At 40.3% G+C, this 14413-nt stretch overlaps 2 protein-coding genes across 3 annotated transcripts; one reads left to right on the plus strand and one right to left on the minus strand.

Annotated features, from left to right (window-relative positions):
• Positions 1-6621: 6621 nt before the first annotated feature.
• Positions 6622-9591, plus strand: otol1b (otolin 1b). The gene is made up of 4 exons (XM_087795792.1): positions 6622-7009; positions 7075-7164; positions 8512-8583; positions 8660-9591. The coding sequence occupies exons 1-4, from the start codon at positions 6628-6630 to the stop codon at positions 9544-9546; spliced, it is 1431 nt and encodes a 476-aa protein (XP_087651918.1). The 5' UTR covers positions 6622-6627; the 3' UTR covers positions 9547-9591.
• A 779-nt stretch (positions 9592-10370) lies between these two features.
• On the minus strand, positions 10371-12519 carry LOC148075667 (high affinity immunoglobulin epsilon receptor subunit alpha-like). 2 transcript variants are annotated; one of them, XM_087795557.1, is made up of 5 exons: positions 12438-12519; positions 12336-12365; positions 11938-12174; positions 10896-11168; positions 10371-10753 (listed from the first exon to the last, which is right to left on the minus strand). In XM_087795557.1, the coding sequence occupies exons 1-5, from the start codon at positions 12460-12462 to the stop codon at positions 10497-10499; spliced, it is 822 nt and encodes a 273-aa protein (XP_087651683.1). In that variant the 5' UTR covers positions 12463-12519; the 3' UTR covers positions 10371-10496. The 2 variants fall into 2 exon arrangements, with proteins under 2 accessions (XP_087651683.1, XP_087651682.1); XM_087795556.1 differs by having other exon boundaries at positions 11890-12174.
• Between the last annotated feature and the right edge of the window lie 1894 nt (positions 12520-14413).

A 14413-nucleotide genomic window follows, 5' to 3' on the forward strand; every position in this document is an offset into this window, starting at 1 on the left:
GATTTTACATTTTGATTTAAACTTGAAATAAAATAAGACTTTTATTATATTGAGGTAAAAAGGCCAAAAATGATTAAAAATATTAATCTTTTTTTAAAAACAAAAGTTAATTTAAACTTGAATCTATGAATATTTAATGGTAATTATATGGAAAAAACATAGTTATTGGACCATGATTTATACTTCACAGGCGTATAAAACAAATGAAATTGGGCAATAAAAAGCAAAACATGGATGAGAAAAATAAAAGCAGCATTATGACTTTTTTAAAAGAGGAAAAAAAAATCATTGTGAAAACATTTAAAAAATGGAATAAAAAAAAAAATTGTAATTTCATCGAAAAACAAATCACATTATATTGTAATAAGGTTGTAACCAAAACATTCTTGATTTCTTTTCATCTTTAAAGTGTAAAGTGCTGTTGTCTAATTAGTTAATTTTGTTGTTTTTTCATTGCAACAAGTCAAACCTTTTAAACAGTTTAAAAGAATTGTATTCAAAAGCAAACATTTCTAAATGAACTTCTTTAAACAGTAACTGGCATTTTCTCACGCTGAGTCTTTCAAGAGCTGTTTACTGCTGACATGTAACTCTCGAGAGAGGTCAAAGGTTATCTTCATCATGAAACAGCAGACGTTTCCACGGACTCAAGAAGTAGGTGATGCCTTGTGTTGTGTTGACACAACTGCACGCACAAAAAAACGAAAAGAAAAAACACTCCTAAGCAACTCGGCAGAAGTCCTCAAATATGAATGAGTGCGTCTACAAGTCATTACATTCACCTTGACGCACACAGACACACACAGAAACAGCATTAGACACTATTGTTTAGCATTACTTCATTACAGGCGGGACAATACATGTTTCCGTGGTGACAACTGAGGCTAATGACAGACAAATACACATGCAAACATGGTCTAATATTACAGTGTAATCTTCACACTCTCCAGTTTCCACTAGTGTAATGTACTGTTTCATTTAGTTATTTTTTGCTTCCCGGAGTGTAAATAATCAGCACATGTGGGTTACTTGATGATTGCGCAACAGTGCAAGAATGTTATTGATACTTTAAATATAAAGACTTAACTTAAATTCTGATTTTGTTAATAATTAAGTGTTTTATTGCATGTTGGATTATTTTCCCAAGTATTTTTAGACCTTTTGTAAGATTAACCATAAGATTTTTGATCATGTTTTGACTCTTAACATTACAAATTGTAAGTAAGTAAGTAATATTTATTTATATAGCGCTTTTCGAGACCAGGGTCACAAAGCGCTTAAACAATCAAAACAATACTCAAAAAAGTACATACTTTAAAGATCAAGATAATACTGAGAACAACACAGGAGTTCGAGAAATTCAAGGAAAAGCCTGAACAAATAGAAACGTCTTAAGATGTTTCTTAAAGGAGTCAGTAGACTCCATCAAGCGCAAAGAGAGAGGAAGATCGTTCCAAAGCTTAGGAGCAACAGCCTGAAAAGATGTCTCTCCTCTGGTCCTGAGCCGTGTGCGTGGAACCATAAGTAGATTCTGATCCACAGACCTCAGAGCCCGAGCTGGGGTGTAAGGCTGGATCAGATCAGTGATGTAAGGAGGAGCCTGACCACGAAAAGCTCTGAAAGTAAGAACCAGAATTTTAAAGTTGATCCTGAAAGAAACTGGAAGCCAGTGAAGAGATTTAAGGATCTGAGAAATGTGAGTTCTTCTACTTGAGCGGGTTAGAATTCTCGCTGCAGAGTTCTGAATCAACTGCAGACGAGACAGCTCCTTCTTGTTAAGACATGAAAACAAACTGTTACAATAGTCCAGACGAGAAGAAACAAACGCATGGATTACAAGCTCCAGATCATGTTCCGACAACATTTTCCTAAGTTTAGAGATTTTTCTCAGTTGAAGGAAACAGTTTCTGGTCAGTTTTCTGCAGTGTTGAACTAGAGACATGTCTTTATCAAATACAACACCCAGGTTTCTCAGTTTGACAGACTGACCTAAGTCACCCAAGTACTGACTCAACCCTTGAATCTTATCATCAGGAGCAATCACCAGTGTTTCAGTTTTGTCCACATTTAGCTGTAGAGTGTTTTCACTCAGCCATTGTTTGATTTCTAGCAAACAATTGACTAAGCTGTTCAGCCTCTGGGGCTCAGTTGGATCAAAAGAGCAGTAGAGCTGGATGTCATCAACAAAAATGTGATAAGAAACATCTGGAAATCTCTGAATGATTTTACCGAGGGGAATCAAGTACAGCAAAAACAATAAAAGACCCAGAACAGAACCTTGAGGGACTCCACACAACAGATCTGCCGATTCAGACCTCATTTGATTGGCAGATACACTAAAACTGCGCCCAGAAAGGTAAGATGAGAACCATTTTAAATTGTCTCTTAATGGAATTAAAAAAACGGTTTATTATCCATCACGAATAGCTAGACTCAGGCAAATCGCTCTGAATCTTTGTAAACAGCTAACAATTAATAAATCCTATTTGTTTTTGAGTGCTTGTTAAGACTTGATGTAGTAAAAATAACTCTTGTGTTGCATTGCTTCAAAACAAATCTGTCTCTCAAAGTATACAAGAGAAGAAAACAAATTATTTTTAATGTACCTAAAAGTTGAGTCTACTTGAGTAAGAAAGAAAAGAATGGATCCTTGAAGGCCAAGGGAGGATCCTTAAAATTTCAATGCAATAGAAGGAAGGATCCTGGTCAGATGCTTACATTTGAAAGAAAGAGGAAAAATCCTGGAAATTAGAAAGAAAAGGGAAAGCAGGTTCCTTAAGATTGAAAGGCCTACAGTCTGTTTAGCACAAAAGAGTTCAACCTTGTTAAAAAGCATTTTTACACCTTTGTAAAACTAAAGAGAAAAAGGAGTCTACTAGAGTAAGAACGGAACCTTGGTAGCCAACTGAAAATCCTTGAAATTATAACAATAAAAAAGAGAAAGGAAGGATCCTTGACGATCAGGGAGGATTCTTGAAAATGGAACAGTCTCGGAAAGGACAATCCTTGACAGCCAATGAAGGGTCCTTTAAATTAGAACTGCAAGGGAAGTAAGTGTCCTTGACGAGCAAGTAAGGATCCTTGAAATTGGAACGGCAAGGGAAGGAAGGATCCTTGACAGCCAGGGAAGAGTCCTTAAAATTGGAACGGAAAAGGAAGTAAGGATCCTTGAACACCCGGGAGGGATCTTTGAAATGTTTACATCGAAGGAAGGATGAATCCTCAAAGGTTATGGTAGGATCCTTAAAACCGGAATGCAAGAGAAGGAAGGATCCTGGTCACCAAGGAAGGATCCTAAAAATTGGAAACAAAAAGAGAAAGAATGGATTCTTGAAATTGGTGAGACAGGGAAAGAAGGCTCCTGGAAATAAGATAGTATGTTAATAGAGTCTTCTCAAGTAAGAAAGGATACTTTGTAGCCAAGGTAGAATTCTTGAAATTGGGAAAAATTAAAAAAAGGATGAAGGAACAATCATCTAAGACAGGATGCTTACATCAGAATGGTTTTGAAAGGAAGGATCCTTGAAGACCAAGGAAGGTCCTTAGAATTGGAATGCAAGAGAAGGAGTGATCCTGGTCACCAAGTAAGGATGAATTGGAAACAACTAGAGAAAGGAAGGTTCCTTGAAATTTTAGAGAAGGGGGAATGAAGGCTCCTTGAAACTGTGTTGCAGTACCTCTTAATAAACTAGTCTGTTCAGCATAAATGAGGGTAAGAAAGTAAGGATTCCTGATGACCAAGGAAGATCTTTGACATTGGAACAACCAGGGAAGGAACGATCCTAGTAGACCTTGAAATTGGAATGGCAGTTGAAGTAAGGATCCTTGACGACCAAGGAGGGATCCTTGAAATTGGAACTGATCTTCTGTCCTTCTAGAGTGGTAATCCCCAGGAGGGTCATGGAGGATCTACAGAAGTCAATGTTGTACAATGACACACCAATAACTCATCTTGCTTTTATGAAATGTAAAACTAAGTATCTAACCACTGGCTTCCCTCAGAGCAAGACCTGTCAATGCGTGACTACAAGCAGTAGAAAACAGTGACCTCTGCTGGGTTTTCCCAGGTGTTGCGAGACATCAATATTATTGGTCAGCCTCAATGTCCTGCTCAAGATGTTTATTCAGCACTGACAGCATCCAAATGACCTTGTTACAGCTCAATCTAAAGTCACGTCATAATACATAATAATTATTCACTTTAATATTAAGTACGATAAATAAATCAAGTGTAGGAAAGAGACCACAACTAATGAAACAGTTGCTGATGTGACCTAACAATGCTTTCTTGACCAGGGTCCTTGACAACAATGGACTTGACATTGGAACAAGGGCTAAACCAAGGAAAGAATTTAAACCGTGAGACCAGAGCGTTAGTCTGGGCATGTAGTTTTGGATATATTAAAAGACTCAACTAAAAAAATGTTTTCCATTCATTTCCTTTTTTATTTCTATATACAAAAACCCCTCAAATCATAATGCCACGGCACAAAATATCCCTAACTTTTTTTAACTGACAGCTACTGTAGAAGTCTTTTGCTTACATTCCTGCCATGTAAGATGGCCCTGGGGAGTAAACCACATCCACAGTGTGGTCGTGCCATCCTGGTCCATTCTTTCAAACTCATGCACCTAAAAAAAACCTCGACAAACATCTTTCAACAACTTGTATTTTCTAGAAAAGTTAAGTATGTCCACCCAATACTTTCCTGGCAGTCAGGAGCATCCCAGGACCGTCTTCCTCCCACTTCAGGTTAGCGGACTCTATTCACTCTGTTGCCTGTGGTGATGCAGATGTTAGTGGGCACTTATTTATTCACTAAACATCTAAAAATGAACATTTAAAACCACTTAATGTATGGCAATAAGGGAGGAGTTGGCTTCATACACAGTCTCTCGGTCAGCTATCCTTTTCCTGCCAGTATCCTCTGCCAAAGTCATTAGCTGCTAATTCCTGGAGGATTAGATTTTCCTCGATAAGAAAGGAAACGTTGCCCACTAGAAGAGTTTGCTTTCACGGTCTTACTCTCACCCTCTTAAACTTATAAGTTATAAGCACTGGAGGCAGTTACAAGAATAGGTAAGTCAATATACCCCTGCAGTGTCCGGCCAAGACATCTTTGCTCTGCTCTCTGCTCGACTGCACACGCTGAGATTAACTCTTCAGTTTCCAAGTGCGTGAGAAAAGTCGCCGTCAACGTTTGAACGATGATGTGTTAGATCTTTAAACTACGCAACATGGATGAGCGAGGGGGGGGGGGGGGAACTCGAAGAGTCCGTTTTGTCGTTTTTAACCATCTTAGAAAGACATTCCTTAAAGTCAAGAGAACACAATCTTTCAATCTTCATTTTATCCTTCTCTATTTCCAAATTTCATTTCCCTTCTTCCTGCTCAATCACGGCTTGTCATAGATCTCTGGGAGGAGGTGAGGCCTTTGACGAGTCAAGCATGTCTACGACTCAAAACACTCCAGTCCAGAGTTTCGACTGGACATCTACGACTATCCCCTTACGCCTCGAAGAATGGCTCCTTGTTCTGCCGCACAGTATGAATCATAGTCAGCAAATGTACCCGCCGGCGGTCTTGGGTTTTACGTGGTGAAAGTCGGACACGGTGATCACACAAGAATTGCAACTTGCACTGATCCGAGGGTGATAAGCTTGTGCTTTTGACAAACAGCTCGGGTTCGCAACCGTTGAGTGAAGAGATTATCGGAGCTCTTAAGGATAAATCTTTCTTCAGCAGAGCGCCAGCTGTGCAGGACGTAACTGAACGATTTCACATCAGTGTTGCCTCCGACGAACAACCCTCTCCTCTTGGCTTTGTCCCACTGTAAGGGCAGGGTTGATGGTTGGATGCTGGAGGAATGCCTCCCGTATCAGATGACCCATTGCCCTGCGGCCTTTGCTCCTCCGCTAGCTCGGAGCGAGAGAGTGCTGCTCACCAGTGCTGTATCCCGTGTCACAAAAGCACCCTCGTAGACAAGAGGGGTACAGAGAACAGGCCACAGCACGGTGGTTCTCCTTGGGTCGGCTCCAGCCTAGTTGGATTTCAGACCTCCCCCAGTGATTCCAGAACAAATCCTCATTGGAGGAGGTGGTGAACGTTATTTTGACCAAACGTGGAACAGATTTCAGAGCGACTGGAGGTACCTTCAAGCCCCCTTCAAGAGAGGATAAATGACCATACCACTTATGCATTACTGGGTAGGTGTAGCTATTCTCCACCCTTTTTTGTTTCTAGCATGATTCCATCAACTTACCTGTGGAACTGTTTATTTAATTGGTTCATGATTAACTTCCTCCTACGATGAACCTTTTTTTTTTCAAATAACCACTCCTTGGCATTCCTAGCTTATTCGTTTAGTCTTTCAACCAATGTCTGTTTCTGTTTGATGTTTCTCTTGTTTGTTTGCCGGAGCTCTTTAACATTCCAAGAAATATTAAGATGAATAACCTGCTTAAGATGCCAATAAAAAAAAGTCATGGCTTTGTAATTATGATTTCTACTAGGATGCTAAATCTTACCAAGAAAAAGGATCAGTAGTTCAGTAATCCAGCTTTTTCAACAGACACAAAAGAATTAGGTTCCTCTCCCATTTCTTTCTTCTCAGAAACCAGTCAACCATGCAAACCTTCTATCTGAAGAACCTTCTGGCTGTAGTCATGGTGATTCTAACTGCGGTGTACTGCGCTGAAGCCAAGACAACCCCGAAACCCAAGTACCTGTTCACCAAAAAACCTGTCCCTCAGGTCACCTTTCAGCGCCCTGTCACCCCAAGTGTGGCCAAGACCAAAGTTGGGGCAGGTCTTAACCCGGCAGAACCTCAACCCGCACCCACCACAGAGAAGTCCAACTATCAACAGCACTACATAGGGAACACTGAGACGCCTGGTGCCGGCCCGGAGAACTACACACTGGATTACAGCGAGTGCTACTTTAATTTCTGCGAATGCTGCCCACCGGAGACAGGCCCGCGGGGTCCAAAGGGAGACAGGGGGCTTGACGGTACAAAAAAGAAATGTATCATCAATAAATTGATGATAACCTAATTGATGCATTTGCATTTTAAGGGGTACCAGGGGAAAGAGGGCTGGCAGGAGCAGCTGGGATCACTGGACAACCAGGGTTAAGTGGCACTATAGGGTTAAAAGGCGACAGAGGTAAGACACATGATTTTTAAACATTTCCTTCTTTACAGCACCAACAAAAGAATTTGGTTAGATGAGGCGAGCCTCCAAAAAAAACGACTGAAATTGATATCCCATGTTGCATCGGGACTGGGATTTCAGAAGAAAGAAATACTTCTTGATAAGAAATAATATTAAAATAAAATCTCAAAAGGCTTTGTTAAAAGACATTTAAATTAGGTTTACTGAAAAAAAAATGATATCCTATGTTATGTGAATAAGAGTAAATCTAGCCAATCATGGAAGGGCTGACGCAATATTGACCAATCAGAAGCAAAAAAAAAAAACAGGTCTATCTGTCATGTTTGAATACATAACTTATAGATAAATAATAAATAAATTGATAATTCAAACATAGTATTTCAGCTGTGACTCTGTCAATATTGAAGATGACAGGTTTATGAAGCTAAAAATCAATATTTATCCACAATAGATGACTGTCATAGATCTAGAGGATGAAGACTTATAATCACAAAAATTCAATATACACTCATTGATAATTTATTAATTACATTTTTTTTTTAAATTCACATGTGTGTGAAGAATTCTGATGAGATATGAATCAGTAGCCAATAAATTACTCTTTTGAGTTGATATACTTGTAAATCAAACACTAAAGGAGTCAGTGCCTCAACCCTGAACATCACTGCACGTCACTGCTTTAGATGACCACTGAAAACACATAGTTCATCAATTCTTAAGCTTGCCAGGTGTTATAACTACCAAAAAGCAAATTAATGCTTAAAAATAAAATGAAAATAATATAACCTCCTTTTTTATTAACAACATTATTCAACACACAATGTTTGAGTCTTCTCGTTTATACTATTGTAACAATTTATTTTTGTGTCTAAACAAGAAGGAGCTGTCTCGCCTGCAGTTAATACAAAACTCTGCAGCCTGAATTCTGACCCGCTCTAGTAGAAGAACTCACATTTCTCCGATCCTTAAAATTCTTCACTGGCTGCCAGTTTCTTTCAGGATTAATTTTAAAATTCCATCAGTGATCTGAGCTGGCCTTACACCCCAGTTTGGGCTCTGAGGTCTGTGGATCAGAATCTACTGATGGTTCCTGAACACGCTTCTGGACCAGAGGAGAGAAATCCTTCCAGGCTGTTGCTCCTAATTGGAAAGATCATTCCTCTCTCTCTGTGTTTGATGGATCTACTGACTCCTTCAAGAAACATCTTAAGATATTCTTATTTGTGCAGAATTTTTCTTAATTTTCTTGGATAGGCTCTTTACAAAAAAATATTACTTAATTAACACCTCAATTATTTGTTAAAAGAAATTTTTAATCTTTAAGTCTTACTCTTTTAGGGGATAGAGGTGACAGAGGGAACTCTGGTCCCACAGGACCACCTGGAGTTCCAGGAAAACCAGGACTTAAAGGTTTGTAAACTTTAGAAGTCTGTCCTCAAATTTCTGTTTTTACTTTTGTTTTGATTTAAAAAGTATGTGTCTTCAGGAGAAATTGGCCTGAAAGGGGAAAAGGGTGAAATAGGGTTCAAAGGTTCAAAAGGGGACTCTGGGCAGAAGGGTGAACCAGGACAGAATGGGACAGCTGGAGATAAAGGTGAACCAGGTAAAGAGGGGCCAGTTGGGCCTCCTGGTGCTGCTGTTCTCCAGGGGTCTAAAGGAGACAAAGGGGATAAAGGAGAGTGTGGTACGTTTGGAGAACGAGGACCAAAAGGCGATCGTGGGGACACTGGACCACCTGGCATCCCGGGCGCAATGGGCATTCCTGGAGTAAATGGAAAACATGGAGCTTCAGGACCTGTTGGTGTCCGAGGGGATCCTGGGCTTCCTGGACCACAAGGAGAGCAAGGGGTGAGAGGACTTCAGGGACCACAAGGCATGAGAGGGCAGCCAGGGCCAAAGGGCGATAGAGGGTACCCCGGAATGAGAGGTGAGCGTGGTTTTAGGGGAATCAAAGGTGCAAAGGGAGCAGGCGTCCCACAGAAACGCTCAGCCTTCAGTGTAGGCATCTCTCCAAGAAGGTCTTTCCCACCGTCAGGTTTCCCGATCCGCTTCGACAAAATCTTCTACAACGAAGAGAACCACTTCAATATCACGTCCAACAGCTTTACATGCGTCCACCCGGGGGTCTACGTCTTCTCCTTCCACATCACGGTGCGTAACCAGCCACTCCGGGCCACACTGGTGGTGAACGGGTCCAAACGAGTGAGGACGCGCGACTCGCTGTACGGACAAGACATCGACCAGGCCTCCACGCTGGTGGTGCTCCGGCTGGCGGCCGGAGATCAGGTGTGGATGGAGACCTTCAGAGACTGGAATGGAGTCTACGCCAGCACCGAGGACGATAGCATCTTCTCCGGGTTCCTGCTTTACTGACCCTAGAACCTGCTACACTGGAAGACATCCTCCATCAGGTTCACAGTGCTGATGCATCAAGAAACTTCTCAAGAACTCTAATTCTGTACATGACACTGGTGAGAATAGATGTAGACCCGAATTCCTGATTGAAACCAAATGTTTTTTTTTAATGTTTGTTTAATATCAAATTGTATTTTGTAATTTTGTTTTCTGAAAAAATAAATGTAAAAAAAAGATGCTCATTCACCTTCATGGATGGATGGATGAATGGAAGGACAACTATATAGCTAGCAAGCTAAAATACCATCTCTGGCTAGTGATGGATGAATGATAACTAGTTACAATTCTAGCTAATTACCGGATAGACCGCTAGCTAGTAAATAAATCTATTGCAGGTGATGGATGGGTGAGACGTTACTAGGTAGCTAACTAGCTAATAACGCAATTACTACCAGAGTATTTATGAAAGGATAACTAGATAGCTAAAAAATGTATCGTTACCAGATAGCTAGCTAGCTAGCTAATCAATAAATATATACCTTGTGAAGGATGGATGGATAGATGACGCGTGGATGGTTAAATGGCTAGCGACGGATGACTATTTAGCTAGCCAGCTAACTAAAACATAAACCTATAGCTAGCAAAGATGAATTGATAGAAAATAGATGGCTGGATTGAAGGATAAATAGATACCTACTAATATAAAATACAAATCTGTTGCTAACAACAGGTGGATAGATGGACAGACAAAGAGACAATTGACACTAGCATGTTTGAATCGCTGACCAGGGCTGTATGTTTATCCTTTTAAGTTTAATTCATATTTTAATATTTTAAACACATCATTTTAGAAGTATTTTATTCAAAATACAGATGCAAACAATGTCGTTTTTTTTTCTCCACCTTTCAACACCAATTTTATTTTTCTCAAATTCTGGCAGGACCTTGTTGATGAAGACTGTTGAGTCTCAACTGTACTTTCTGGCGCTGCTTAATCTTACAAGACCCAGTTGAGGCACTCGGACTTTGCAGCTGTACATCCCGGGCAGACGACGGACATGGATGTGGTTGAGGGACGAGGCGGGCGCGACCTGGTTGTTGTTATGGTAGAAGTAGTACACAGGGTGGGCGGTGGCCACAGCGTGGTACTGGGCGTGGCAAATTAGCTTCATCTTATTGTCTGGACCGTCCATGACCATCACTAGAACTGGCTCTGTCAGGACCTCTGGAAGGTGCACAAAGAGGAGATGAAATTGTTACTTTTAGTCCTAATTCACAGTCTTTCTAAACCCATGTAGACCTTTGTTGCATTAAAATCTTGCTAAGATTCTTGAATTTTAAACCTACAAAAAATAAAGTCCACGTACCCAAGACTTCGACGTAAGTCGGAGCTGAGATGACGGAATACGTTTGTTTCCGCATGTCCCATGATGCCCTGCAGGAGTAGGGACCGCGGTCTGCCAAGGTCACGTTGGTGAGGATGAAGTGTCGGTCGAGTGGACCATTTCTCATAACTTCCACACCATCTCTGTACAGGATCACCTGGCGCACCCTGTGTATGTCACGCAGGTAACAATCCAGCTCCACGGTGGATCCGACTACAGTTAGATTCTGAGGGCCATGAAGAATCGCCCAACCACCTGACAGAAACAGGAGATCAAGTTAAAATGTTAAAATATACTGGAGTAGAAAATTAATTAGCTGATTAAGCTTAAGTTGTGTGAAAGTAAACCAAACTTTCCTACACATAAATCCATCTATATCTATAAAGGCCACTTAAATCAGCTTGGTGATCCTCTCACAGGTGTTACATGGGTCCCCTATTTTCACTTATTATTCATGTTCAAACTAAATTAAAGCTTGTTTGCTCAAAAATGAAGCAGGTTACACAACACTAGCACCCACAAAAAAAAAAAAACGTGTAAGCGCTTTCTCAACTCTTTTGTTGCACAGATGATCGAAATAAAAATCAACGACAAAATAAACAGTAAAACGGGATTAAAAAAAACCCCATCACAGCAGTGTGTTTCTTGTTTGTAACTTGTGTTGTTGAACCTTACATTAGAGGAGCGGAATTTATCGAACCGTAAAAATGCCTTAACCTAGATTTTTGCAACAAATTGTGTGCCCCTTTAAATACCTTTAATATCAGACCCAGAGGGCCAGAGACATAGTTTAGCGTCAAGATGTACTTTTCACGGTCAGGTTGAAATGGGTTCCATTATAATAGCTACAAATGGTGTCAAAAGTAGGATAGCATCTTAAGGGAACAGAATGTTACTGTATCTATGTGAGAAGGATGGACTGATCATGTAGGACTAGAGTTTTAAACTTCTGTACGAGTCGAAACGAAGACCTTACCGTCCACACGGATCTCCAATGACGGACTCTCCACTGTGTACACTTTACCTATCTCAGTTCTTCTCACTCCTTGACAAGAATATTTCCCGCTTGCTTTCACAGAAACTTTCCTGAGGTACAGAGGATCTTCGCTATGCGTCATCCGCTGGGAGTCCCAGAACCACAAGATTGTCCAGGTAAAGTGGAAGGGGTCCCGAATGTTGCATCGAAGTCGAACACTCTCCCCGGAGAAGATTCTGGTGTGTCCGGACACAAGCTCCACGGAGGGTTGCACCTGAGATGAAGCTGCTGACAAGATAGAAGCTAAAGGAGTGTCCATGGAAACAACAACCAATCTATTTTAATCTAAACAACCCTCAATTATAAATTCTATTTTTATTTCATGAGAAAATAATCAGATTTCTCATTGATCACACCAAAGTGAAATAAATAATATATATACTGACCTGCGTGTGCCACATGGAGTGTCAGGACGACTGGAAAATAAAATATAAATAAATATATAAAAAATGTGGTCCAACAACAGAGTCAGGAGAATGAGAACTTACAAAGAAGAAGGACGAGTGACTCCATGTTGACGACTGAATTCAAGATTTAAGATTTTTTTTTAATCTCAATGTTCAAGGGAAGTGAAAGTGATGAGCCTCAACACTTGAGCAGGAAATCCTCTTTCAGAGAAATAACACCCATATTTTACTTTCAAGAAAATCGCAAAATAAGAATTATTTCACAAGGGGTTGAGATTTGTAATATTTTCAGAACTTTTTTTCAGAACTTTTAAGAAAAATTAAGCTTTATAGGAAACCAAAAGATTCTGTTATGAGTCAATAAACTGATATTATTTTATTTGTTTAAAACAGTTGACCAACAGCTGAACTCACTGTGACTTTTTGATGCCTTTTTATGGACTAACTGACACAGTAACCACTGTACATTGATGTTTGAGTGACAACGTTTTCATTGTGAAACCAATTTTTTTAGATTACTGAAGCAAAAAAAAAAGGAGAATAATAAGGACTTAACCTACGTCCTCCCTCCCCAAGTGTCATCGTTGGGGTTGAGTCTCAGGTGAACTATTAAAAAGAAGCTATTATTACATTAAATCCCTTAACATTTGCATGTTTTACAGTGGTATGACAAAGTTTGGGCACCCCTGTACATTTTCATGATTTTCCTTTATGAATCATTGGTTGTTTGAATAAAAAAAATCCAGTTAAATATATCTTATAGGAGACAAACACAGTGATATTTGAGAAGTGAAATAAAGTTTATATGATTTACAGAAAATGTGCAACAATTATTTAAACAAAATTAGGCATGTGCATAAATTTAGGCATCACAAAAGAAAAATTACTCAATATTTTGTGCATCCTCCTTCTTCAGAAATGACAGCCTCTAAACGCTTCCTATAGCTTCCAATTAGGATCTGGATTCTGGTGGAAGGTATTTTGGACCATTCTTCTTTACAGATCCTCTCCAGTTCAGTCAGGTTGGATGGTTTCCGAGCATGGACCTCCCGCTTTAAATCACACCATACATTTTCAGTAATATTCAGGTCTGGGGACTGAGATGGCCATTCCAGAACGTTATACTTCTTCCTCTGCATGAACGCCTTAGTAGATTTTGAGCAGTGTTTAGGATCATTGTCTTGTTGAAAGATCCAGCCCCGGCGTAACTTCAACTTTGTTACTGATTCCTGGACATTGTACTCCAGAATCTGCTGATATTGAGAGGAATCCATGCGCCCCTCAACTGTAACAAGACTCCCAGTCCCTGCACTGGCCACACAGCCCCACAGCATGATGGAACCACCACCAAATTTTACTCTAGGCAGCAAGTTCTTTTCTTGGAATGCTGTGTTCTTTTTCCGCCATGCATAACGCCCCTGGTTATGCCCAAACAACTCTATTTTAGTTTCATCAGTCCACAGCACCTTATTCCAAAATGAAGCTGGCTTGTCCAAATGTGCTTAAACATATCTCAAGCGACCCCGTTTGTGGCGTGTGCAGAGAAAAGGCTTTTTTCGCATTACTCTTCCATAAAGCATCTCCTTGTGTAAAGTGCGCTGAATAGTTGATTGATGCACAGTGACACCATCTGCAGCAAGTTGATGTTGCAGGTCTTTGGAGCTGGTCTGTGGGTTGACTGTGACTGTTCTCACCATCCTGTGCCTCTGTTTATCTGAGATTTTCCTTGGTCTGCCACTCCGGGCCTTAACTAGAACTGTGCCTGTGGTCTTCCATTTCCTCACAATGTTCCTCACAGTTGAAACTGAGAGCTTAAATCTCTGAGATTGCTTTCTATATCCTACCCTTAAACCATGATGTTGAACAATCATTGTTTTCATGTCATTTGAGAGTTGTTTTGAGGCTCCCATGTTGCCACTCTTCAGAGAAGATGCAAAGAGGAGAAACACTTAGTTGGCCTCCTTAAATACCCTTTCTCATGATTGGACTCACCTGTGTATGGAGGTCAAGTGTCACTGAGGTCACCAAACCAATTTTGAGCTCCAATAATTAGTGCT

This window comes from Callionymus lyra, chromosome 7 (genome assembly GCF_982586985.1).
Source record: "Callionymus lyra chromosome 7, fCalLyr1.hap1.1, whole genome shotgun sequence".
NCBI classification, from domain to species: Eukaryota; Metazoa; Chordata; class Actinopteri; order Syngnathiformes; family Callionymidae; genus Callionymus; species Callionymus lyra.